The sequence below is a fragment of the Clarias gariepinus genome, chromosome 5 (assembly GCF_024256425.1).
Source record: "Clarias gariepinus isolate MV-2021 ecotype Netherlands chromosome 5, CGAR_prim_01v2, whole genome shotgun sequence".
NCBI classification, from domain to species: domain Eukaryota; kingdom Metazoa; phylum Chordata; class Actinopteri; order Siluriformes; family Clariidae; genus Clarias; species Clarias gariepinus.
In genome coordinates, this window is record NC_071104.1 from 11,378,172 (window position 1) to 11,404,050 (window position 25,879).

At 35.6% G+C, this 25,879-nt stretch overlaps 1 protein-coding gene across 1 annotated transcript in view; it reads left to right on the forward strand.

Moving 5' to 3' along the window:
- pth2ra (parathyroid hormone 2 receptor a) overlaps nt 1–25,879 on the forward strand; it is a 100,410-nt gene that overhangs the window by 45,934 nt on the left and 28,597 nt on the right. The window contains exons 7-9 of the mRNA XM_053496755.1: nt 14,680–14,833; nt 22,291–22,351; nt 23,957–24,023. Of these exons, the coding sequence (XP_053352730.1) occupies nt 14,680–14,833; nt 22,291–22,351; nt 23,957–24,023 (282 nt within the window). The remainder of the gene's footprint in view (nt 1–14,679; nt 14,834–22,290; nt 22,352–23,956; nt 24,024–25,879) is intronic.

Below are 25,879 nucleotides of genomic sequence, written 5' to 3' on the forward strand. Positions count from 1 at the left end.
AAGCATAATTAGAAGTATATTTCATGTAATCCAGTCATTCCATGGCTGGAAAAATTCCTGACTTTCCAGTGGCGCTACAGTTTTGCAGTTTCTGAAATAAATTGTTATATTATTAAATAGACATAGGTATTTATTTGGAAAAAATGACTATAAGTGCGAAAGATTTATTTAAGGATAGTGGTCACACAAAGTGATTAATTATCATGTAGTTGTTTTACTCCTTTTAAAAACCTAATGATAACTAAAATCCCCCAAACAGCCCTGATCAAATCTTTAAATGGTTGGTTACATTATAAACACACAGGGTGATACAGTTTACAATGGCTATTAAAGGGAAGTTTCCAAACCTGTGACTCCTGTGAATTGTAATTATAGACATTATACAGGCATTTATAGGCATTATACAGGCATTTATTTGATCAGAAATCAAGACGCCCAGAGTAGAATAGAATTTTAGAACTTTATGGGCCATTATGTATTCCAGTTAAAAATCATACACTCTTTGGCCCCCTTTTTATATTCATTGTATTGTCATAATGAGAATGTATTTAATCTCCTGTATATTTTTTATGTGGCGCACGCTTAATAGTCATGTGAGATCTTGTGGTTTATATAAGAGCCCCAGTTTGAGAACTCAGAAGGGGAGTTGTGTGAGTCTGAGCTGCAGGAGTAATCGTGCAAACTTTAGGGAGGGCTCCCCTTTCGGGGCGTTTATTAACTCATGAGACACAGTTACCAAAGCAAATATAACAGTAATAATTCCCTTGTCTCCTCGAAATAGGGTTATCCTTTTTTTATTTTCTTTTTATTTAACTTTCTTCCTGTAAGGCAACATACTTTTTTTCTTTTTGCTTTTCCAACACATACAGTACTTTTCCTTCCACATACTCTTTTTTTGTATCACAGAGTGATTTGGGTGCTACCTACTGTAATGTTTGCATGCCACGTTCTTAGGGACTTAAGTAGGCGTGCAGCCAGGTGTCTACTCGACCTGTGTGCAAATCCGTGGCGTAGTTGTCCATGGATTTGGTCGCGCAGGCCACCAAGTAACAATATTTTGAATGAACAAATAAGAAAAAAGAAACAGGAGGCTCTGAGAGCATGGGTCAGAGCTTTGACATTCTTCAGACCAATCTGTGCATCTCTCCATTTAGGTGGGTAAAACTAAATATCATCTGCATAATAAAGGACATAAATACATCTAATAATTCGGCCTAATGGAAGCATGTAGGCTAAATAAAATATGCCTAGGAATAGATAATTAAATAACTCTACAATGGGAAGAAAACACAGAATAACAAGAGCCTGCAAATAAACTTCTCTCAATCAAATTTGACCTGTTCCACTTTGTGTTCCTGTATTCAAATAAAGCTGTGAGATCTTAAAGCATCTAAAAGCCAGAAAAATAATGGTTTCAATGTTCCTTTTGTAACATAAAGAGCTTTAACAACAAATTGGAAAATTCCATTGTTATTTAAATGCAGTTGCAGCTGTATATGTAAAACATTGGAAGTTTGAGAATTGTCTAAGATTGGAGAGAATTAAGATACACCAATTAGGTGTTTTGATGAATTGCTGCACTACTGCATGCTTAAATTTTGATGGCACAATGCCACACAGCTATGTAATTGGTGTATTGCTATTGCCAGTAAATGGCAAAAACATGTAACACCTGTTTGTGCATCTAAATGATCTTTCCAGGTCATTATGTGCTTGGTCATAATCACTGTTCTCCTCGTCTGAGCCACTATACTCTATTCAAGTTAGTTGCACAATTCAGGTAAAAATGTTTAGAGGGAAGGTTGTGTTATAATGCAGCAGCATTCTTGTCAGTCTCTGGGCTGCTACTGAAAGCCCTGCAATACTGTAACATTTAGCACCCTTCTGTGAGAGCATGGGACTTTTGTATATTGGTCTCTCCACTTGGTGTTCTCTCCCAGCCATACAAGCATCAGATGTTCCAATTCTCAAATCTGGACTACATTACCTCTGACTTTTATCCTCTTTGAATAGTTTTGTGCTTTCCTTCATTTCCCAAAAGGATCTCAGTATGTACATACCTTTCAAAAAAATCAGTGGATTTAGGGCAGAAAACCAGCAGCCACATTGTATTGTACTACAATGCAGAGCATTGTGCAGGATCTGAGTCAAATTCACATACTGTTCACATGCTTTTTCCGCCTCTAAGTCTAGAGGAAAACTGTCATTTGAATTTACTGTTAGCAAAAAATTTGGCAATTCATTCAGAATTTTAGCACTTTGGTGGTCACCCTCCGATTGCCTACCAAGAAGACAGCAGCAGTCTTTAAATACTGTAGACAGAGGAATCACAGCAGGCTTTGGAGATAATGCATAAGTAAAGGGAAACTTTGCCCCCAAATTTGTACCAAACTGAACACAATGGCTTGCAATCGTAAGCCAGGAGTATCTATCTACAGGGGTAGAAGCACTGGCTGGAAGGTGCTGAACCATGTCCTTTTCAGCATTGAGTATGTCTATATCATTCTCTGACACTCCTCATTGTGCATGTCACCCAGAGCTGATGCAATGTGTAGAAGGCGCTGATTGGCTTTATAAGCAGTGTAGTCATTGATGCTGTAGTCAGAAATCAAAGCAGGGGACACTAACGCATTGAGTGACACCATAATCAATAAACCCTAGGAAGCAGAATGGTCAAGGTAGTATGACAGAGCTACTGCTATGGCTGGCAAGCATAGTGGTTTTCAGGAGATCATGCAAAAAAAAATTGAAAGAGAAATCTAGTATCTCCAGTGTTTATACAGTGTCAACAGAACAAACAAGAGATTTTTTTTTTTCAGTGTGTGCAAGACTGTACAATTTTTCAGGAAATCCAAAAAAAAGGTGTACTGTAGCTCCTTAACTCGTTGCTAGAAAAAAAAAGGACTGGTTAACTGTCAGGCTGCACTATGGTGTAGTGGTTATCACTGTTCCCTTGCATCTCCAGGGTCCTGGTTTGATTCCCGGCCAGGTTTGGTTCCTGCCTCTGGAGTTTGCAAGTTCTCCCCATGAGAACCTGCTGATTAGGCTAATTAACATTTCCCAAACTGCTTATAGTGTGAATGAGTGTGTGTATTTCTGTGTGCCCTGTGATGGATTGGCACCCAGTCCAGGGTGTACCTCGCCTCGTGCCCTAAGTCTCCTGGGATAGGCTCCATCTCCCCTCCCCCACGACCCTGAATACAGTTTTAAGCAGTATAGACAATGAGTGAGTGAGTGGTTAACTGTCCACTATGTCAGTTGTCACTGCATCCTTTAAAGACATCATCCTGCTTTATATAGAGCTTGACATTGTCTAAGCCCTTCGTCCTATAGTTAGGGTGAAAGCAGCTGGGCTGCTGAGAGACTCGTCTGAGCTAAGCTGTATTTTTATTGCACACCTTGGGAAGAGTCTACAACAGTTATGGGACACATTCACAGATGGCACAACACCTGCACCAAAGCAGAGACAAACAGAAATGGGATGCTGGTTGGGTAGTTTGTTAAAGGAACAATGGGTTTCCAACATAGTGGACAAAACAGAGCTAAGGAGAGTATACTTCAGTTAAATAAACCCTATGCTGCAGAAAATGAATACCTGTTTATGTAAGTGAGCACAAAACAGTGTTTGCAAATTCTTTTGCCACTTTTATCCATTTCCAGGACACAAAAGCTTTAAAAGTGTTCTTGGTTTTTGTAAAAATGACTGTTGTGGAATTCAAGATTGTTGTGGCAAAAATATTCATTTGCATTCAGATGCACCAGCCCACAAAAGATAAGTGAACACTTCCATGCCAAGTGTGTTAATGACAATGGATCTCATCTAACTTTAAAGTGTTGCAATGAAAAGATCCAGTGCCATGATTTGGTAAATTCACTGATTTAATATCACTCATTAGTCCTGCATACAGTAGTTTTGCTAGGTAAAAGAATTTTGAAGCTAGTCATGGTAGTTCTATCTATTTATTATTGGTAATCTAAATCCAATAATTGGCAGTGGACTCATATCACTGTCTAAATACATACAATATTTAATAGCTCTCTTGTTCCGTTAACTGTAAGACTGTTTCATGCAGTGGCTCATGTGTTTTTAATGGTTTTCCCTTTTCATTCAGTAGTCAGTGTTATTGGGCTTGTTGTACATTGATATTTTGTATGTACTGCACAGCAGATGTCTGTATGGTTATACGGTAGTAGTTGCCTGTCAGTTCCCTCTTACATCAAGACATACAAAAAAAGGACATCCCTTGAAAAGGTTTGTTCTGGTCCAGTTAAAAAAAAAATCTGGTTTAGCATAGACCTAAGATGTGTAAACGCACAGAGTCTACTTTGCTAGTGTTTTCTGATAAGCAGCTGCGATAAAAAAAAACAAAAAAAAAAAACTAATGCTATTAAATTTAGCATTGCCAACTAAAATGGTAAATTTACTGAGCATTCAAGAAAATTCACCATAGACCGCAGACGAGAGCACAGAAACTCACATGATGGCCCAGCAGGGTGGCGTTCAATAACAAGAGCGCTTGCAAAAAGTTCACGAATGTATGACAGTTGAACGGTCTGAATGCTTTTAAGTACTCTCATTATTGAACACAGTCATGATGTTCTATCACACATGGTCCTGTGCTATAAGGCAATAAGTCGCAGGAGAGGAAAGAGTACTGTATATCAGAGGATTAAAGATCACTGCTTGCCTTTTACTTTGTACTTTTTTCTTTCCATTTATTTTATTTATGTTGTAACCAGTCTGTGTAATTAACAGGGATGAAAGTTAGTTTAAAACTCTTAGTATATACTACACTGCCAAAAATTAGGGAGAATAAACCATTGAGGTGGTAGACAGTCAAGGGAGAGCGGTGACTTTTAAGTTTCTCTTTATATTTGCACTTATTTCACTTTAGAATATCAGCTCTGTTAGCTTTCGGGGTTCTGGGGGTAAATCCTATTTTGCATTAAATGGAAAACTAGGGTGCTAGGATTGTCAATTAATTCTAACACACCCCAAGTAGTGTCCTTGATCAAGGATTAGAGAGCAATTTAGGGTTCAGCCTTCTATTAAGAGCTATGTTTTAAGTAAGACTTTTCTGAGCTTTATTTTTACTGCACTCCTTGTGAAAATTCTACAACAGTCACTGATGGCACAGCACTTACCCCGAGATAGAGAGGAACAAAAAAAGGATGCTTGTTGGGTATTTTGTTAAAGGAACAACGGGTTTGTGGACAAAACACAGCAGAGGAAAGTATATTTCAGTTTAATAAAATCTTTGCTGTAGGAGAGGAATACTTGCTTTAGTGAGCGCAACACTGTGTTTGAAAAGTCTCTCACCGCTCTCCTGTGTTTCAGAACACAAAAGCATTGAGAGTGATGTTGTTGTTTTTTTTATATTAAATTGATCTGGTTAGCTTTCTTGGTGTAAATAGAGCATGTATGGTTCGGATGTGATTGCGAACAACTTAAGATGTGCTTTCTTGCTAAACCTGCTTCCATGACTGGTTTTGAATGTGGGTTTTGGCAGTCAGCTGGTCTCTTCTCATTATGGCAGACTGTACCTTCACCCATGCCGGGATCGACAGTTAGTGTACAGTAATTAACAGTTATAAGAACACGTAGTGCGGAGTGAAACATATTGTTAAACATGCGAGTGGTGTTACCATCCATAAGCAACAGTTGTGGAACTGTTGCACAAATGTGAACACAGCCTAGGAGCAGCTTAGCAGAAAACAGACTGATCTTTTATCTTTAATCTTTATGAATAATTCCAGCCAAAATAATCAAAAAACTGGGAGAAACATGGATTCGTTCAATAGCAATAATTTTTATTTGAAAATAAAACTGGTTTGTCCTGCTTTTAAACTGATACTCATTATTTCTTAATCAATTGAGTAACACTTTTTTGAGATCTGATCATAACTCCTTAACATCCTAAAGTATGTGAATTTCAGTTCTGAGGCAATCATGTGGATGCAGTGCAAGGCAGAAACAAACATTAGAATGAAGAAAAAGTTACAGAGTGTGATCTCTGCATGGCATGGTTGTTGGTACCAGGTGGGCTGGTTTGAGTGGTTAATAAACTGCTGATCTCCTAAGATTTTCACACACAACAGTCTCCATAGTTTACAGAAAATGGTGCAAAAAAACTTGAATATCACATCATGTTCTAGTCCAGTCAGCCAGGAACAAGAATCGGAGGCTCTAATGGACACTGGACAGACTGGAAAGAAATCAGGTGATTTTCTTTGAGTCCAGTTTAGGTAAGTCGGTCCCCATAATCCCTCAGGTTTCTGCTTGTGGCTGAGAGGAGTCGAACTTAATGTGGTTTACTGCTGTTGTAGCCCATTCACCAAAAGGTCTGATGTTTTGACAATGCATATCCTTTCTTCTTCTTGTTATGCTTCTTAATTTTTTTTTTATCTTGAGACCAATTTTATCTAAGTTGTCAGGTGAAAATGACACTGGCTTGATAACATTCAGACACGTTGCCGGAGCAGCATAAAACCATATGCAAGACTTCACTCCATCATAGTGGATCTATTTATAATGCAATGCTGAATATACCACTTAACTAAATTCCACCCACAATCACTATATAGTGCACCATAAAAAAAAAACAATATAAACATTTTCAAAATGCCAAAGCTGCTCCAGTTCAGGACCTATGCGTCATGCTGTCATTCAGGAGGTTCAGTAAATACTTGTTTTTTTTTTTTTTTTTAAACAGGCTCACAGATGATCTGTAACTCAATGAATAAAAATACTTCCTGGAGCAAGTGTGTTTGCCATAGATGCAGCTATTTACAGGGGAATGCTGTATAGAACATTGCAGAAATGAACTTTGATCTTATTTAACTCATCCATAAATAGTAAAAAAAAAAGAGACGAATATGTAATTTTTATTTAAAGTAAATAAATTATATTTTATATTTAGTGTCCAATTTGGTACATTACGTAACAGGTTAAAAATATAAGAAAATAAGTATAATACTAAATCTGGTAGCCCAGGGGCCCTGCAGAGCCATGGCATGAGGGGCCAGAGCCGCCATGGTGTCATAATAGGTTTTAATGCGAATGGTTTTAATGCTAATGGTTTTAATGATCAGTGTATATGCTAGAATGAGATGGCTTTTACATCAGCAAGAATTGTGGATCTAAATGACAAAAAGACATGACTAAATAGCTTAATAATTGTGAAGCCACTCAGCAAAAACTTGAGCGGTGCTGTTTGATTACTAAATAAAGGACATTTTTTCTTATTGAAATGAAACATGTGAACTGTAAAATTGTGTCATTCTCATCTGGCTGACACACTCTTTTCAAGATTTTCCATTCTTTTATTCAGCCCTCGTTTTTTCTAAAAAAAAAAAAAAAAGAAAGAAATGAAATATTCATGATGTGACAGTCACGTTTTAAGTATTTGCACTTGTGTATGACCGAATAGCAGTTCTGTTCATTTAGCTTCGGTATTTAAAAAACATTCAGCTTTCAAACTAGATTTAAGTTACAGTATATATCCTGCAGACATATCCAACATCACTTTGCCTGAAGCCAACATGATTGTGATTTTTGGAGTGCAATAAGGCGCACTTTATTGTTAATGGCTCTTATGAATACATATAAAAATGGACAAAATATTTAAATTATGGAATGGCAAACTAGGTGAAAGCAATAAAATTATACTTAGATTTTGGGCTCAGCAAAAAGTACAATAATTCAATAGTATAAATACAGTATTTGTACTTGTGGTCAGATTTTTACGAACTTAACATTTGTAATTGTGGTCTATTTATTATTAAATAAATATGCTCTTTTTTCTTTCCTGGGGGCTAACCACCATCTGTTCATTAAATTTTACAAAACAAATATTTATATTAAACAGGAAGCATACTTTTTAACCAGTACAAACACTAACATGTAGAAGAATAATGACTACTTCAAATACATAGAAAAAAAATAGGGTAAATGTTTTTGTCAATGTTACAGCCAACCATTCATGTCGTGTCCCTAATTTATTTTAATTTATAATGCATTAAACCCATTCAATTTTAACATAATGAATGTGCAAATGTGCTTAGAAGTAAAGTGAAAACTCGGATTGTGATTCACGCTGTAAGGGACCACCACTAGAGGTCGCTGTTTGTTTTTTGTAGTTTTAGTTTGCTGACTCAGTTTCCCAGAAGGCACCTTGGTCAGGTGATACCCAGGTAGAGCTAACTGCTAGGTTTAGCTAATTAGCAGGTACAGCTTACTGCCATGCTTCTAGCCACAGCCCTTTATGTCTTTAGTCTCTGTGTCTCTAGTTCCCCTGGTCTCCCTGTGTCTCTAATTTCTGTGTCTCCTGCCTCCACTGTTTCCCTGTGTCTCTAGTCTAATCTGTTTAATGTCTTGCTATTTGGTAGGTGTAGCTGGTGTTTTGTTAGGCTAAAGGCATTTTTAGTTAAATTAATGTTTAGCTGATTGCCATGGGTAGCTAAAACACCCTGTTTAGCTAATTGTCATGTTTAGCTGACTGCCATGGCTTTAGCCTAGTCCCGTCTCTAGCCGTTGTGTCTTTAGCCCCTGTGTTTCTGCCCTCATCTCTTAGTGTCTCCGGTCTCCCTAGTCTCTACGTGTCTCCCTAGTCTCTAGTGTCTCCCTAGTCTCTACGTGTCTCTGGTCTCCCTAGTCTCTGGGTGTCTCTAGACTCTACGTGTCTCTGGTCCTGTCTTTAGTCCCTCCGTGTGGCTAGTCTTGTCTGGTCCTGTGTCAGCTCCTGACTTAGTGTGTCTATAAGCCCGTGACACACAAGTGTTCCGCAAGACAAGATTTTTAATAAATTTTGATTCGGAAAACGCATAAGTCTTGGTTTACGAATACCGAGTATCATGTATCACGCATGCACTTGTTTTGACGGCGAGCCTTACATGATCACAACTGAGACAGTGTATTTCTTTCTCTCGCGCTGCTGAATTGTGGGTAATAATCTTCCCTGCTGGGTCTTAGTGCGCGTCTCTTACTGGTATAATCAACATCCGTCACACGTGTACTGTTTACTCTAACACGGTGACCACGTGTGTGCGCGTAAAACATTTTTTTTTTTTTGTGTGTGTGTACAGCGCGTGTAATGTTTAATATAACACGTTTGTTTGCGCGTGTAAAGCAAAAGAAAGTCTCATTAAAGAGGTTAAAGATCCCTTTTCTTTCTCCTTCTCTGTATCAGCCTGCACTTTTTTTGCGCGACATTAAACACCATGCCCTTCACACAAACCTCTCGCCTTCACACACCCCGTCTCCCCTCGTCTTCACACACGCACACAAACACAGACACAGACACGCACACACTCTCCGCCTCAGCTCCTCCCCTTGCCTTTACACACACATGATAGTTTAAGACTGCAATTGTCTCCAATAACTACCTGGACTCCATATTAACATCAATTAACATCAACTGTTATAGCTGAACTGCCTGCCAACTAACACACTGTATAAATGCAGATCAATTCCTGCTCTCTGTTTCACCCAAATGAGGATGGGTTCCCTGTTGAGTCTGGTTCCTCTTAAGGTTTCTTCCTATTACCATCTCAGGGAGTTTTTCCTTTCCACTGTCTCCATCGTCCTCGGCTTGCTCATCAGGGACAGTCTTATCATTGTGATTTATACACGTTCACATCTCATACAAACTTATATAATTCTTTTGATTGTGTAAAGCTGCTTTGCTACAATGTCAATTGTTAAAAGCGCTATACAAATAAAACTGAATTGAATTTAAATGAATTGAAATACGAAATGCGGAGTTTAACCTGTTAGATAAGCAATCTGAACCAGCCCCAATTAGATATGTCAACTGTTTCCATGCTACCACGAACAAGACTGCAGTATTAGTCATTCAGTAATAATAAAAGTCTGTAGTAGCTACCTAAGCTAAATGTCTAAGACATTTTTAGAGAGGTTAATAGGATTCAGAATATACAATAATTTCTATTCATCTATTAACTCATGGGCTAAAAGTGTCTGATATGACCCTTTCAATGTCATGCATCGTTCAAGTAAATAAATAAGAGGTACCATTACTTCAAATCTTCTTTGAATGACAGACCGTCAGGAGTAATAATATTGTAGAAGAATATTTAACTCCCAAAATGCGTTTGCTTAGAGAATGTTGTAAAGAATTACTGTACTGATTTGTCCTTTAAACGAGTCGTCTTCATCAGAGTTCTACTTCAATATTGAGGTCAATGTCAAGCTTTTTCCCTCAGACTGATGTGCATATCATATTAGCACTCCTCAATAGTTCATTATGTGTTCTGGATTATGGAGAAAAAAAAAATTCACCAAATAATAAGTAACATATATCAGACTAGCTGCAAAATAAGGATTGTGATCCATCACATCAAATCAGGTATTAAATTGCATGTTAGGTGATTTGAGATATGCATATTTTCAGATTCCTGGGTCAATAAGCTCCATTCTAAACCAAATTTATGTGATTTTATTTTTATGAGGAGAGCCTTGGATTGGTTAAAATCCTATTTTTAGGATATTTAAGCAAACATTTTATAACAAAGTCTTATTTTGACACCAGGTTTTCTCTGCTAACCCTAAAAATAACTTTGCCAGCTTGGGCAGTGCTGGACAAGTGTTTTAAATGTTAAGGATTACATTTTTCTCAATTCAGCTAAAGGATCAGGAAAATTTTTTGTGCCAAAACTTAAAATTTGGGACATTTCACCAATTACACCTCACTGACCAAAGCAAAAAAAACTAACCTATATGACTTAGTACATGACTTGATATGATGAGTCACAAATGTGAACTTTATTTTATTTTAAACAATGTGCATTGTTTAAATTACAATATTGCTTTAAAGGGTACATGGTTATGGTTTCCAAAAAATCAATTTATAAAACTATTTACCTTTCCTCTGGCAAGAAATATTTTTAACTACTTAAATTTATAAAGAATCAGTGGAATTTGTCTCTGGCAACCCGGTAAATGGAGATTAATGTAATACATAAAATAATCTTTTTATCAGACACCTCCAAGAAGATCTTTTTAGAGTGTATATTGTCCATTTATACAAGTCATACAGGAAAATGTGATGTACTGAATGTGAAAAATAACATAAGCAATGTGTGGAAAAAAAATATCACTTAAAACCTGAAATGGATCTGAGAACATACTCTCCCTACCACTTTCTATTTCAGTAGATTGTCAAGCAATATGAACTAAAATCTAAAATTTGAGAGCTACATGTTTTCTGGTTTTTTTTATTTTTAAAATTTTTTATTTATAAAATTTTGATAGTATCACAATTTCATTATTTTGATTGACATATTATTTTATTTATAGTATTTAAAATATTAATATAAGTATTTAAAATATTATAGTTGGCTGAATTGTTACAATGGATTTCTGTTATGATTTCCTGCAATACAAATGTGCTACAGTTGCCTTTATCACTCCACCAACAGTGTGGCATGAAACAAATTGTTGCATTTCATTATTGTAAAGCAGTGGCTCCTAATCCCATAATCCCATAAGTACCACAAACACAACCCTTTTTATGTTCAAACATAAAAAATATTCTAACAACCTGCCTAAAAAATAGCTTGTTCTCCATGCCTTAAAATGTGTTGTCAGTATTTAAGATATGAAAAAAAGTGTATTGAGGAAACTTTAGAAGTTAACGCAAAATGGAGAGTAAGATCTGGTCATAAACAAGTGTTTTTAATCTAAAAAAAATGAAGCGTGCTGATTAAATTTAAGAAAACATCATATTATTTATCCCTTAATTTGTTTATTCTTTAGTGCTTATTTTTACTTTAAAACGTTGATTATTAAAAAAAAAAAAAAGGTATTGCTAAGAACAAGTTTCACAGGCAGGCAGAAATGACATAGTATATTGGATAATTTGGCAATCAACATTAGGTTAAGGCATTTTCAGATTGCATAGTCATCAGTTCCATTTTGACATTGAGTTGAAGGATAAGTGCTCCTTTAGATACTTTAGCATTAGAACCCCACATTAGGGTGCACTTTAGTGTCCCTGGACATTAAATATCCTTTTCCTGCACCAAATTTATGATCAATAACCCCATCAATGTGTGTGTTTGTGAGAGAAAATAAAAATTGAAATACAAAGTTATCCTTGCAAAACAAGGTCTCCCAAATGTAATTCCAAAGGCACATGTTTCCTTTTTGATTTTCATTTAATTTGTATATATTATGCAGTTACTTCATTCCTGATCATGTTTTACTGTTTAGACTCGACTGAGCATCACACAGAGAGTCTGAGAATCACATGTGCTTGGAAAACAATAATTATGAATATTAATAGAGGCATCATTGTGGCTCAGTGGTTAGCACTGTTTTCTCACACCTTCGAGGTTAGAGGTTCAAATTTTTGTGTGCTTGTGCTTTGCAATGGGTTGGTAACCCATCCATGGTGTACCCTGCTTGGTGTCCCTGCACAGGATAAGTGGTGTACAGTATACTATGGATGAATAGATGGATGGATGGACTTTAGTAAAATTATTTAAATAAGACATTTCCTCCTGTACATGTGCATCACTTACTGTATGTTAATCAAAGGTAAATCATTATTGTAAGACTACAGATTGTCTTATAGCATTTACGTTTTTTTTAATTATCCTTTTTTCCACTAATTTGATAAATAATATTATAATTTTTGACTGTTTTCGAGCCACTCAGTGTTTGGTTTAATTACAAAAGCTGAATTGAACAGATGAAAAAATAAGCATGTATTTCACATAATAATTACTGAGGTGGTGGTTGTGTTTGTTCTGTTGAAAAGGCAGTACTCATTTTGTCATATTCTTGTCTGCCAACATATATATCCTGTATTCACTTAAGCTTCATTGAAAAATGATAAGTCTCTGCCGTAAGGCTGTATGTTCCTGTTGAAATCTTTTTTTTTTTTTCCAATAAGGCGATGGAAATTGGAGTACACTAAAATTATTTAACATGTGGTTGATGAGAGACTTTGAAGAATGAAGAATGAATGGCTGAAGAGGCAACATGACATACAATCATATAAATAAAAAAATAAATAAATTTAACTTTAGGGTTGTCAATGTTAATGTGTTAACACATATAATTAATCTAGAAATTTTAACACGTTACTATGTTTTATGTTTTTGTTTGTCTTTCGGCTGCTCCCGTCAAAGGGTAGCCACAGCGGACCATCTGATCTGCACAATAACTTGGCACAGGTTTATGCCTGGCACAATCCTCACATTTTATCCCGGTTCATTCCTATTTTATGGACCTTGCTTTTGCACTGGTGGGCAGTCATGTAGGAACAGGACGGGACCATCCCCAAACTGTTCCCACAAACTTGGAAGCATGAAATTGTCCAGAATGTCATGGTATTCTGAAGCATTAAGAGTTTTCTTTTACTGGAATTAAGGGACCGAGCACAACAACTGGAAAACAACTCCGCAGCAGTTCCAACAGGACTATGCACCAGTGCACAAAGCAAGATAGGGACAAGGATGAGTAAGTTTAATGTGGAAGAGTCCTGACCTCAACTCGATAGAACACATTTGGGCAGAATTAGAGCGGAGACTGTAATCTAAGGAATCAGTGTCCGACCTTATCAATGCGCTGCTGGAAGAAATGTCAAATATTCCCATAAACACACTAAACCTAAACCTTGTGGAAAGTTTTCCCAAAAGAGTTGTAGCTGTTATAGCTGCAAAGGGTGGGCCAACATTAAATTCATATGCATGTGAAGGCAGGCGAGCGAATACTTTTGGCAATATAGTGTATATACAGTACAGTACATTACACACACAGATTTGTGTATTTTATTCACCTTGTAACTTTATGTTACAGTTTCATATTAAAGTAGAAAATGTTCTGTTGTCATTTATCTTGGGTTTATTTTCTACTTCAGAAAACTTTAACATTAACATTTTGTTTTACAGGTGTGTGACTTTTTTATATTAACTGTATACAGTGCGAAAGTAATGTGAAGATGCAATCTTAAAAAAATAATAAATGAAATTCAATAACCAGTGACAGCAAAGCTGCTATCTTCCATATTTATTCATGAAAAAATCTTTGAGATCCTTTAGTTAAATCTTGTAATGTGGACGATGTCATGAATGAAAGTCAGTTTAAGACAAAAAGAAATGGAAAGTGATTCTATCATATAGCATTTATGGTTAAATAAAATCAGAATTTAAGTACACTGTTGGAGATGTGTATATGCATGTCCCTCATTCATTTTTTTATTTATTCATGCATTCAGTATTTGACTCCATTCAGTTTTGAGTCACCGCTCAATTACCGGAAAATACCTAGTATGAGGCAGGAACGCAGTCGCAATGCACACACCCGCACACAAGCGCAAACACAGACATAGACACACACATTTGGACCTAGGGGCAATCCAACTACAGGCATGTATTCAGGACGTAGGAGGACACCCACACAGACCCAGGGAGTGAACACACAGACTATGACCCAGGCTTAGGATCGATGACTATCACAGTAAAACAAAATGACATTTTCTATTGATTTTATCGATTTGTCCTTTAAGGACAAAAGCCCATAGAACACGGTTTTAGGTTACTGTTCAGCCTCTTGCTGTGGAAATAAAATAAATCAGTGTACCATCCCAGTCCTTTCTTGTGTGTTAAAATTGTCATATTGTTTTATATTGATGTTTTTTCTTGCATTTCCAGATAGGTTGTAAAGTGACAGTCCTTCTCTTCATCTACTTTCTGGCAACAAACTACTACTGGATCCTTGTGGAAGGCTTGTACCTACACAGCCTCATTTTTATGGCCTTCCTGTCAGACACTAAGTACCTATGGGGCTTCACTCTGATCGGTTGGGGTGAGTATAGAACATGGCATTTCTACTTATTCAGCTGTTCTGTGAAAGTGATTTTATTGATGTTGGACAATTCAGATGAGAGCTTGAGCCTTGTCATTATATTGTGGCTGTTTCTTTATTTCACTAGAAGACCGATATGTAGTGCCTCTAATTCTACTTTCTGCTAATGCTTAAGAGTAAGATTTATATGCTGTATTATTAATACAACTTTTACACTGTACCAAAAAACATAAAGACAAGTTATTATTAAAATGTTATTAATTATATTTCTTAGTTTAAAAAAAAGATTCTTAGTATTATTTAGTAGAAGTACTACTTACAGTACAGTATATGTTTTTTTGCTCTTATGTATGAATGTGCACCACAAATTGGTATAATAGTTACAGTGGAGTACTGTTTTAAAAAAACAAAAAGTATCACCAGGATGCTGCAAAAATCTGTTGTCATGTAGCATATTGTAAAACATTCATTAAATACATTTTGAAGCAGCATACATTTCTTATTAGTACCCCACTGTAATTATAGGATGGTTCAATGGTGCGGTAAATAGCACTGAAGCCTTAAAGCTCCTGGGTTCAAACTTTAGTATTTGGTTATTGTCTCTGTAGACTTTCTGTTCACTATTTATATCCATGTGGGTTTCCTCTGGGTTCTCCTGTTTCCTTTCCAATAAAACATGCCAGTAGGTGGATTGAAGACTTTCATTTGCCCCTAGGTGTAAATGTGTGTGTGTGTACAATCGCCTACACAGACCTGAATCTGTTCTAGGTAAAAGAGCAGCTCCATGATACTTTGATTTCTGGTTTAAGAAATAAAATGGAGAAAGACAAAAGAAAAAAAAAGGCAAGGAAACAATTAGGGAGAAAAATAAAGATGAAAATAAATGTTAAGTAAAAGACATAAAAAGAAAATCACAAATAAAGAAAAAGACAAAGGGAAGAAAGGGATCTCAGAATTAGAGAGAAAGTAAAAAATTGAATAGAAGAAATAAAATAGAGGGAGGAGGACTACAGAGAAGGTGCGTTTGCTAGGTTTTGGTTAAACATCTAGCCAGTCAACATGCGTTTCCTCTTCCATCATAGTCTTTCACTTGGCTCTATAAATGATATATTGTCCATTTGGAAATACTCTAGGCCCTATACTGCATGTGTGCCCAAATCAAACTCTGAGGCCTATAAGATTGCCTGTCTGTTTGACTGTCCTATATACCGTACTTCTATTCATATTTTATATATTTAGAATTTAAACACATTTATTTTTCATCATGTTTATAACACCAACCACCAATATTACAACAGATTTTTGTAGCTAAAGCATGATTTAAAAAAAAAGTTGCACATTACAAACAATAGCAGATTGATTATTAACATGCAGTACAATGCAGTGCTCTTGATCCACCACTCATTTCTTTATATTTTTTTTCCAAAGAGAAATACTTTCTTGTAGTTTTGAGAAATACTACTCCAGGACTTTTTGCTCTCATTTTTGCTTTTGGTAACATTTTTTCGGCAGTAGCAGGGCCTGTCTATAGCTCATTTACATAGACACTGCAGAGATACAAAAACAAAAAAAACAATGTATGAAGTTTATTTTAGCTTAAAAGACACATTTTTGGGAAAGCTCTATGACCTCTTCATACCTTTTTAAAAAGCATATATATACCGTGCAACAGTGCATATATGATACTATACATACTTTATACTGTACTTTATACTTTTTACTATACATACTTTATAAGAAATTATATATATATTTTTTATATTTATCTTTTTTTCAGATATACTACACACCGTTTACAGTACTAGAAGTTAAAGTACTTCTCTGTGCTTGCAGGAAATACAGATGTACAAATCACATCGTATGCATTGTAGAGAAACACCTACTGAAAAGCTTCAACAGGTTTTTTTGTTTTGTTTTATTATTACATTTAAATTAATGCATAATAAGCATTAATTTAAGTTCATTTCTCTGCTGCACTCCTGACAAGGCAGAGGTTGAAGACAACTTTGATATGTAGAATCACTTTTAGAAAAGTTATGAGCTTAAATTATGGGCTTAATCATAAGCATATTTATTGTTAAAACAAATGGTGTCAATTGTACCAGCTGTGTAATTGGTCTTGTATAACAGAAAATAGGCAGTTTGCAAGTCAGAAGGATAATTGTTTGGTGATAATGAAGCACTATAATGTCGATTCTCTGTATGGTAGTTGCCTAAATGAGTGCACTTAGCAGGAAGCATGGTGAGACAGTGATGTGACATAACAGGGCTGTGTTTCACAACAAAGAATAAAAACATATTCAGAAGATTCACACTCTAATCTGCTAGTCCATTTCCTGAGCTTGTCTAATAGTATTGTCTTATTTAAAAGTTTAATAATCCAAATCCTTAACTTTTTTTTTTTTATATATGAGATATACATCCTATTTATAACAAACCTACAATGGAAAGAAATGCACATAAAAAATAGAATAGGGTTCATACATAATTTGAATATTCGGTAACGCCAGTAAACACCAAGTACTGTACTGTGCATTAAAATAAACTAGACATGATAAGTAACTGTTTGTAAAAAAGCATGCAAATTATGCTGTCATAAGTACAGGCATATGACTGTTTTAAATTTCAATAAAGGCCACTACAATATTGGTTAGACAACAGCACAACGGTTAGGTGGTTAGCACTGTCGCCTCACACCTCCAGGGTTAGGGGTTTGAATTCTGGCTGTGTTCATGGAATTTTTTAGTTTCCCCAGTAATTCAAGGGATTCCTCTTAATAGTTCAATTTTCTCCCAGTTGTGTTGCATGTAGGTTGATTGGCATTACAAAATAGGTCAAAGTTGATTGGGTGTTTTTGTGTGTGTTATGGTCCCCTGTAATGAGTTTGACCGTCATCCAATGTGTGCCCTATCTTGTTCCCTTAGTTCTAGGATATTCTCCAACCCCCCATGACACTAAACTAAATAAGTGGTATGCTGTAGATGGTTGTGTAATATTTTGGCATGTTTCCCTTCATTATTCATTTATTTTTGGACAAGCAGAAATGAAAGCCGAATTGGGATGAAACAAAAACATTTTCAAAGCAAAAAAAAATAAATAAAAGAAAAAGTACAAAAAATAAGTAGTAGAAATTTTAACTATGCACTCAACAAGGTTGAACACAAACAGGAAAAAATCAACCCAAATGCACACAGAGCAGGTGCAAAAAATAAAGCAGTTCAAAAAATCCCAGAAAAGACAAGTGAAAAAAACTTGGCAGAAAATGTCACAGCAGAAAGGTCAAATATTAACACTGGAATGAACTTTCAATCTTTATTTATACTAGTGCAGGTTGAAAAGTGTGTGCCAGACATAAGAGTCAGGTGTAATGCTGTGATATGTACAGAGGGTCAACTGTGTGCTATAGATGTTTCGGTTGGCAGATTGTTTGGACTAACATATCCAAATGCATCTTCATTTACAGTAAGTCCACCAGGATTTGGTTCTGATATTTGGGCTTGTAAGACAGATCTTTCCAAGGACAGTAGAAGATCACAAAAACAAACAATAAAAAAAAAAATAGTGTCGATGTGGCTTGTCCCAGATGTATTCGAGTCTCGTTGTCGTGTCATACTGCCCACTCTCCAGCCAATGTCTCCACTCTTTTAGAACCAATTTGATAATAAATAGTTTCTGATCTCCCAAACTATAGTTGGATTTAGCCAAAAAAAGTTTGGGCAAAGTCAAGACACAAGTACAGTATGTCTTACCCATGGCTGATCATTGCAACAATATGTCTCCCACTCCCATTTTGCATGCATCTATCTCTATTACAAATACTCACTGTGAGTCTGAGTGCTAAAGTGAACCTCCTCAGCAATTCAAATGCTTTCTGGATGTCCTTTATTCATATAAACTATTAAGGTGAACGTGATGTGGCTGCTACAGATCTAAAATCTCCTATCTGCTATAGAAAAATAAATAACCTTGTTTACGTGATCTGGGTTGTGGCCATTCAAGAGCAACAGAAATGTTGGTTTCTGATTATAAGATCAGGGACAAAGAGCATAAAACCCAAGCAGTGCTAGCGGACTGGAGGGTGCAGACATGGTGCAGTGTAGGGTGTTATTAATGTTAAAGACAGATGGGTGCTGGTTCATTTTGGCCAATGGCTTCCCTCTTTTTTGAAAAGATAGTAATCCTGCTAAGTAAGGCTATACGGTCATATTATAAAATCTGTTTAAAGTAAGGTGTTTATGTTTTGGCTTTTTTAAATAATCATTCCAAATGCTAAAATGGTAAATCCCCTTCTGCCCCATTAAATGTGGGATTATGTTTTTCTTTTAACCAATGATATCCAAATACACCAGTTTTACTGGGAGCGCCGTCTACATAAAAGTGTGATGCATTCCATGACAGTTACCTATTTGCAGTCATATAGGCTTGGGCTAAAGAGCAATTATCAATAGCTTTAACTGTTAGCACGATGTCCCAGCCTTTTAGCAAAATTGAACTTTGTACCTGTATTCCAAAAATATCATATCTACCATATTTGCAGGCAGTTAGGTGTCCTAAAAAGTCTATAAAGAGATTAACTGAACTTACTCTCTTCAGTTCAATTCAAATAATTTTTTAAATATGACTGTCAGTAAGTGGCTTTAAAAAATAATGGATATGGAAAATATAGATATAAATTAGAAAAAAATAAAGGAAAAAAAACAAGCACACACATATCAGTTAGTACCTGTTGAGTAAGCCAGGGGTGAGGAAAAACTCCGAGTAGTGACAAGAAAAAGAAACCTTGTGAGGAGCCAGACTCAAAAGGAAACCCATTCGCATTTGGGGGATAACAAATAGTGAGACCATAAATCAATATCTGCTATTTTTGTGTGCTATAAGGTTAAAAGTTCAATATAACAGGAAATGTTTAAGTCAATATAAAGTCCACTTTCAGCCATGAAGGCTTGGGTACAAAATTTGTAGTTGGCAATTACATTTCTACCACTATTGAGCGACTGCGACCTCTTGGATCTAATGAGCTGATCCATGAGAACAGCTGTGAGACGAGGGCCTCTGTGGTGGTCTGCCAATCCCGGCTCAGCTCATCCTTGATTTGTTCTCCCAGACCATAATAGACGGTCATTAGTAACACTTCTACGTTCCATCTGCTTTCTGTCACCATTGCATGAAATTCCTCTGCGTAGTTTGATACTGACCTTGACCCTTGTTTACTGCCCTGTGAGAGGAAGCTTTGCATGCAAAATGTAGGATATAAATTTTGCATGTGAAAAAAAAAAAAAAGATGCAGTGGAAAACTAAATTAACAAAGATCACCAAAAAGTCACCAGTCCTCCGAATCAATCACGATACTCAAAAAAAAAAAAAAATCGAAGGAGAAAATGTCAGTGCACAAAGGCAAAGTGTGAGTATTGAAGAGAGCTTTCTGTCTCTATTTATTCTAGCTTTGATTTAGAATAAATGAGTGCTATACGGTGTTATGCTGGTAGTTTTTTTTTTTTTTTAACAAGGCTTCTTTTGTCTATTGATGGTTTGTGGCATTATTTAGTATTTAAAAAATATATATTTTTTGTGGCGTCCCCTATTAATAATAACATTGTTTTTTATTTTTTTATAAGTATCACCTAGTGTCCCTAAGTTTCGCAACATAAAACACTCTATCTTTGTATAACACTTTCTACCATTTAACAGAGATTTTTTTGTCCAGTGTTGTCTTGGGGGTGTCATAGCCCACAATTTTGTAAATATTTTTTAGTTTCAAATTTATACGTTTTTAGTTTGATTAAAAATGAAACACCCAAACTTTTTATTTATTCAGTGAATTTTTTATATTCAATCACAGATAACATCAAACACAAACAGAAACTATTCGAATGCTTAAAACAAGTCAGCGTCCGAGTTTCAGATACTAGAAAACTCTTACTTGCTTTCTCCAGATGTATTTATTTTTTTATACATTTGATTTTTTTATTTAATGAATAAAGCCTACATTATATAAATATTACAAGGCAGAGCAAAGTAAAAACATTACTTGGCATGATGAATAATCTTTACCAGGTTTTGACAGTTAATTTTCAGCTCAGTGAGTGTTTCTTACTTAAACAATGTTTTGACTGCCAACCACTTCCTCATGGCTTGTGAAACTATGCAAAAACTAGATAACTCAAATATGCCTAGGACTTTCATAGAGTGAATCATTGCAAATTCGTATGATTTTCAAAGTTTATTTGTCATTAAAAGTACTTTGGTTTTGACATGCACAGCAAGACTCATATAAACTGCTTACACATTACAATCCATAGAATATACAAAACAAAATATGCAAATACAAATATGATTCTAGCCTTATGTACCTTTTACATATTGATATTATTTCAATTTTACTAAAAATAAATGACGGTTGTAATTTGACTTAATTCTAATTAATGAGTTTACCAACTGTTACCATTATTTATCTTTGTTCCTTTTCCAGGCTTCACTTCCCTTTATTTAAATACTGTATGTTGATACATTAATAGATTTTAATGCACATGTACAATAATACAACACAAAAAGCAAAGACTAACCTAATAAATCCTTCCACTTATTTTCTCTGAGATTGCTACACAACACATGGATAGCTTTCTGTAGCATTACTGTTATATTCTTTTGCTCTTTTTCTATAGCATTACTGTTATATTCTTTTATTTTATGTTATTTACTTTTGCTTATTCTCTGACAAAACAACTGGTGGTGAACTTCCACAGGCACAAACACACTTTTTTCTCACCAGTAAACATTCAGGGAAAGGACATTGAGAGAGTGGATTCGTATAAATACCTCAGTTTTCATCTGAACAGCAAACTGGACTGGACAGACAACACAGACGCTATCTATAAAAAAAGACAGAGCAGACTCTTTCTGTTGAGGGGACTAAGGTCTTTTGGAGTTCAGGGAGCACTACTACTAAAGACCTTTTTTGACTTAGTGGTGGCGTCAGCCATATTCTATGGAGTAGTTTATTCTATTGCAGACAGGAAGAGATTGGACAAACTGATTAAGAAGGCCAGCTTAGTTCTGGGGATTTCCCTAGGTACTGTACAGGAGGTGGGAGAAGGGAGAAGGGTAGCTAAGCTATCGTCATTGCTGGAGAATAAGTCTCACCCCCTGTATGAAACAGTTACGTCTCTGATCAGCTCCTTCAGTGACAGACTGTTACATCCCGAGTGTCTGAAAGAGTGATATCGAAGGTCTTTTCTCCCTGCTGCTATTAGAATGAACAATCAGTGCTGCTCCCAGTGAATCAAATCTCCATATTTCAGTTGTATACGCTATATAATGTTACTATATATATATATACAATAATTACAATATCTTAAATATGACATTAAAACATCACCCCTCAGTGGGATGAATAAAGGGATATCTTATCTTATCTTATCTTATCTTATCTTATCTTATCTTATCTTATCTTATTTCAGGTGTACCTGCCCTCTTTGTGTCAGCCTGGGCAATCGTAAGAGCAGCAGTGGCAGATTCCAGGTGATGCTCTTTTGTATGCTCACTGGTGGAAATAATCAGCTACCAAGCAATTTTACATTACTTAATGTCAAAAATGGCTAAAGGCTAAGCTTAAGCATAAGCAAAAGTAATTTCTTACATTTATATGTAAGTATTATGTATGAGTTTAATACAGAGTATAATCTTAGGCATACGTAAGATTACGTACGTACGTACGTACGTATGTATGTACAGTATGTATGTATGTATTCATTCTTATTTGCTATTTAAGGGGTTCTTTCTCAGACTACTTGAGAACTAGTTGGGTTGGATAGCTCAAGGATTTAATCAGGAGTTACAGTATAATTAAGACCACTGGCAATCAATGGAAAATAAATGAATACAATTATCAGCTGCTTTTTTAATGTAAATGAACATCTTTGCTGATATGCCTTTTAGACTCCTGGTCTTTTGTATCAGTGGTGAAAAGAATTAGCTATCAAGCAATCTCACATTATTACATGTCAAAATGGCTAAAGGCTTAGCTTAAGCATAACGAATAAGTAGTTTATGACATTCATGTGTATGTATTATGTAGGAGTTCAATATAGGGTAAAATTATATATATATATAAATATTAAAGAACATCTATATTAATTAAAAATTGATTATGAATATTTTTTCTGCAATCTCATTTTTACTTGCCATGACATTTTTTTTTACATTGTCTGATACAAATGCTGCATGTTTTCCTATGTGTAAAGAGATAAAAATATATTTTCCGTAGGCTTTCCGCCATTTATTTGTTCATGCAAACGATTTCTGAAATCAATCGTAAAAAAACTCTCCACCCTCTAAAATGTTTTTTATTTTCCACACATACAGTATGTTTCCACTCCATCAATCTTACCCAGATGAAATGAGATATTAAGTTATTAGTCATATGTGTTTAACATTTTACCTGTAATAATTTCAGTTAAATCTATGTCTGCCTTATTTAAACAGACACAGCATCAGCATTTTAATAATCTGTTTCAATGATGAGGATACTTAAGGAAAAGATTTGTTGACTTGCAGTTTTTATGTTTTATGTCTAAAGGCTCCTTTGAAGAAGAGTCTAGTTATGAAAATTAACATAGTTAGACACTTCATAATTACAGCCAGTGAATAAGACAGTGTGATACGGTTCGTATACATAAAAGACAGCCTTCAAAAATATTCTGTTAATATGAAGCATAATCATCTTTGAAGGGATAATTAATCCCCAGAGCTCAATGCAACAGCTCAGAGTGAACATTTATAACAGGATTAGGGAGGCCAGCATAGTTTATAGTATAACTGGAGTGTGTCTGAGCAGTACACACACGTTTTATGTACCCAAACAATTTCCTTACTTTTATAAAACCAGTTTTTTTAAATAGCACCTACTGTACAGTGTTTCTGCAGTTCAACTTGAATCAACTGATCACTTTTAAATCTGTGATAATAATAATAAATAACAATCTTTTAATAAAAAATATCTTGTTCTCTGCTATCTTCTCTTTATCTCTGTTTTCCCATGCCCTCCTCGATTCACACACTGACTTGGCTCCCTTTCCCTCTCCACATTATCCACTCTGTTTTTCAAATCTCTGGCTTCCTCTGTAGATGCTGGGAGCTAAGCGCAGGCAACATCAAATGGATCTATCAAGTCCCTATCCTGACAGCCATTGGGGTAAGTGTGGAAGAAATGTCACACAAGTAATCAACATTTCTTAAGAAGCTTCTTAAGAGTGTGCCTGCACAAGAGCTGAAAGACTGAGGTAGGCTTGCATAAGACATAGGAAATTGCCCGCTTTTACCCAAATGTTATTTTTCTCCCCACCAACTGTGAGCCTAAAGCTCCTGATAGACAAGTGAATCAGATATTGAAGACATCAGCGACTTTACTGTGTTTAGATGTGTTTCTCCGTGAGACAAGTGAAATAACATGTATGCCCACAATTAATAGGATTACTAAATCCGGACAGAGGGGAAAAAATACTCACTGAAAAAGACAGAGCCATCATACAAGATCTGCACAGTTTTCTAGGACTATTGTATTTAAGCTAGATAAAGACAGAAAGCACAGTCTGTCTCTGTGTGGTGTGATGTGAAGCAGTGTTATACCACATTACTATGCTAATAATTACTGTACCATTTTTACAATCGTGCCCAAACGTTTTAAGATTGGCAAAAATATAAATTTTTACAAAGTCTGCTGCATCAGTGTTTTTAGATCTCTTGGTGATCTCAGATGTTACTATGTTATACTAAAGTTTATTTACTTATGATGAATGGTAGCGCTCGCCTTTTCTTTTCTGAACAAGCTTTTTTCCGGATGCCACAAACAATCAGAAAGGGGATTCATCAAATAAAATGACTTTTCCCCAGTCTTCAGCAGTCCAATCCCTGTTTCTTATGCAGAATATCAGTCTGTTCCTAATTTTCTTTCTGCCCTTCCTGAAACTGTATGAAGGTGAGTGCTACCATCAGTCCTGTTTCATGCCAACAGCAAAATATCCAGAAGCGACCCCACACATGAATGTTTTCAGAATATTTTGCATGTCCTGAAACCATTCATGTTTGGGGTCGCTGCTCAGCCGAGACAGCGGGCTCACTCACAATTTTGCCTAAGAACACAGCTATGAATTAAGAATGGAACAAATACAGAAGCACCTACAGTATTGTAAGTGAGAACAAAGTAGCTCTGGGAACAAAAAGTCAACATTTTGGTTCCATGACCAGGAAATTCTCCAGACCTTAATTCCATTTAGAACTTGTAGTCTATCCTCAAGAGGCAGGTGGACAAAAAACAAAATATTAATAAATGAGGGCTTTTTTAAGTTCTTTCTTAGTTACTAAGAAAGAACTTTCTGTAAGAAGACTTATTGGAGATAAAAGAAAGCACTACGAGTGCACTACTAGAGATTGGATAAATGCCTCTTTACAAAAAGCTTCATTGCATTTTTACTTATTAAATAGAACTTTTTTTAAAAACTTTTAAACGTGTCAGCCATACCAAGTTCAAGGTTCAAGGTTCAAAGAACTTTATAAACCCCAGAGAAATTTCTTTGCCTTATTGCAGTTGCTCACTGTTCAAAAGGGAAAAAAGAAATGAACCACATCAGCACAATTACAATGACTGGGTAATTTAGGAACAAGTTAAAACAATAAAAGTTAGGATCACAGTTTAAAATTGTTTTTTTTAGGGGATTGAACGTTGTGTGAAATGAAATGACAAATACTGCATGTGACAGTATCCATTTTCTCATTTCCCATTGAGTGTGAGAAATAGGACAAATTGTAAGTCCACAGTGTATTAACAGTGATAACGTGCTGTAATTTTACAGTGAGCATTGTATGAGAATATTGTTAATAAATAGATTTAAATAAATGCAAATATTTTACGTCCTTTTAAGTCCTTGTAAGTGAGCCTTTACTATAAAAATCTTTTAACATTTAAAAAAAATGCATTAATGTACATTCTGTCATTCAAGTTACAGCTCAAACTGAAACTGCTGTTAAAGAAAATGTATTACTCTTCTGGCT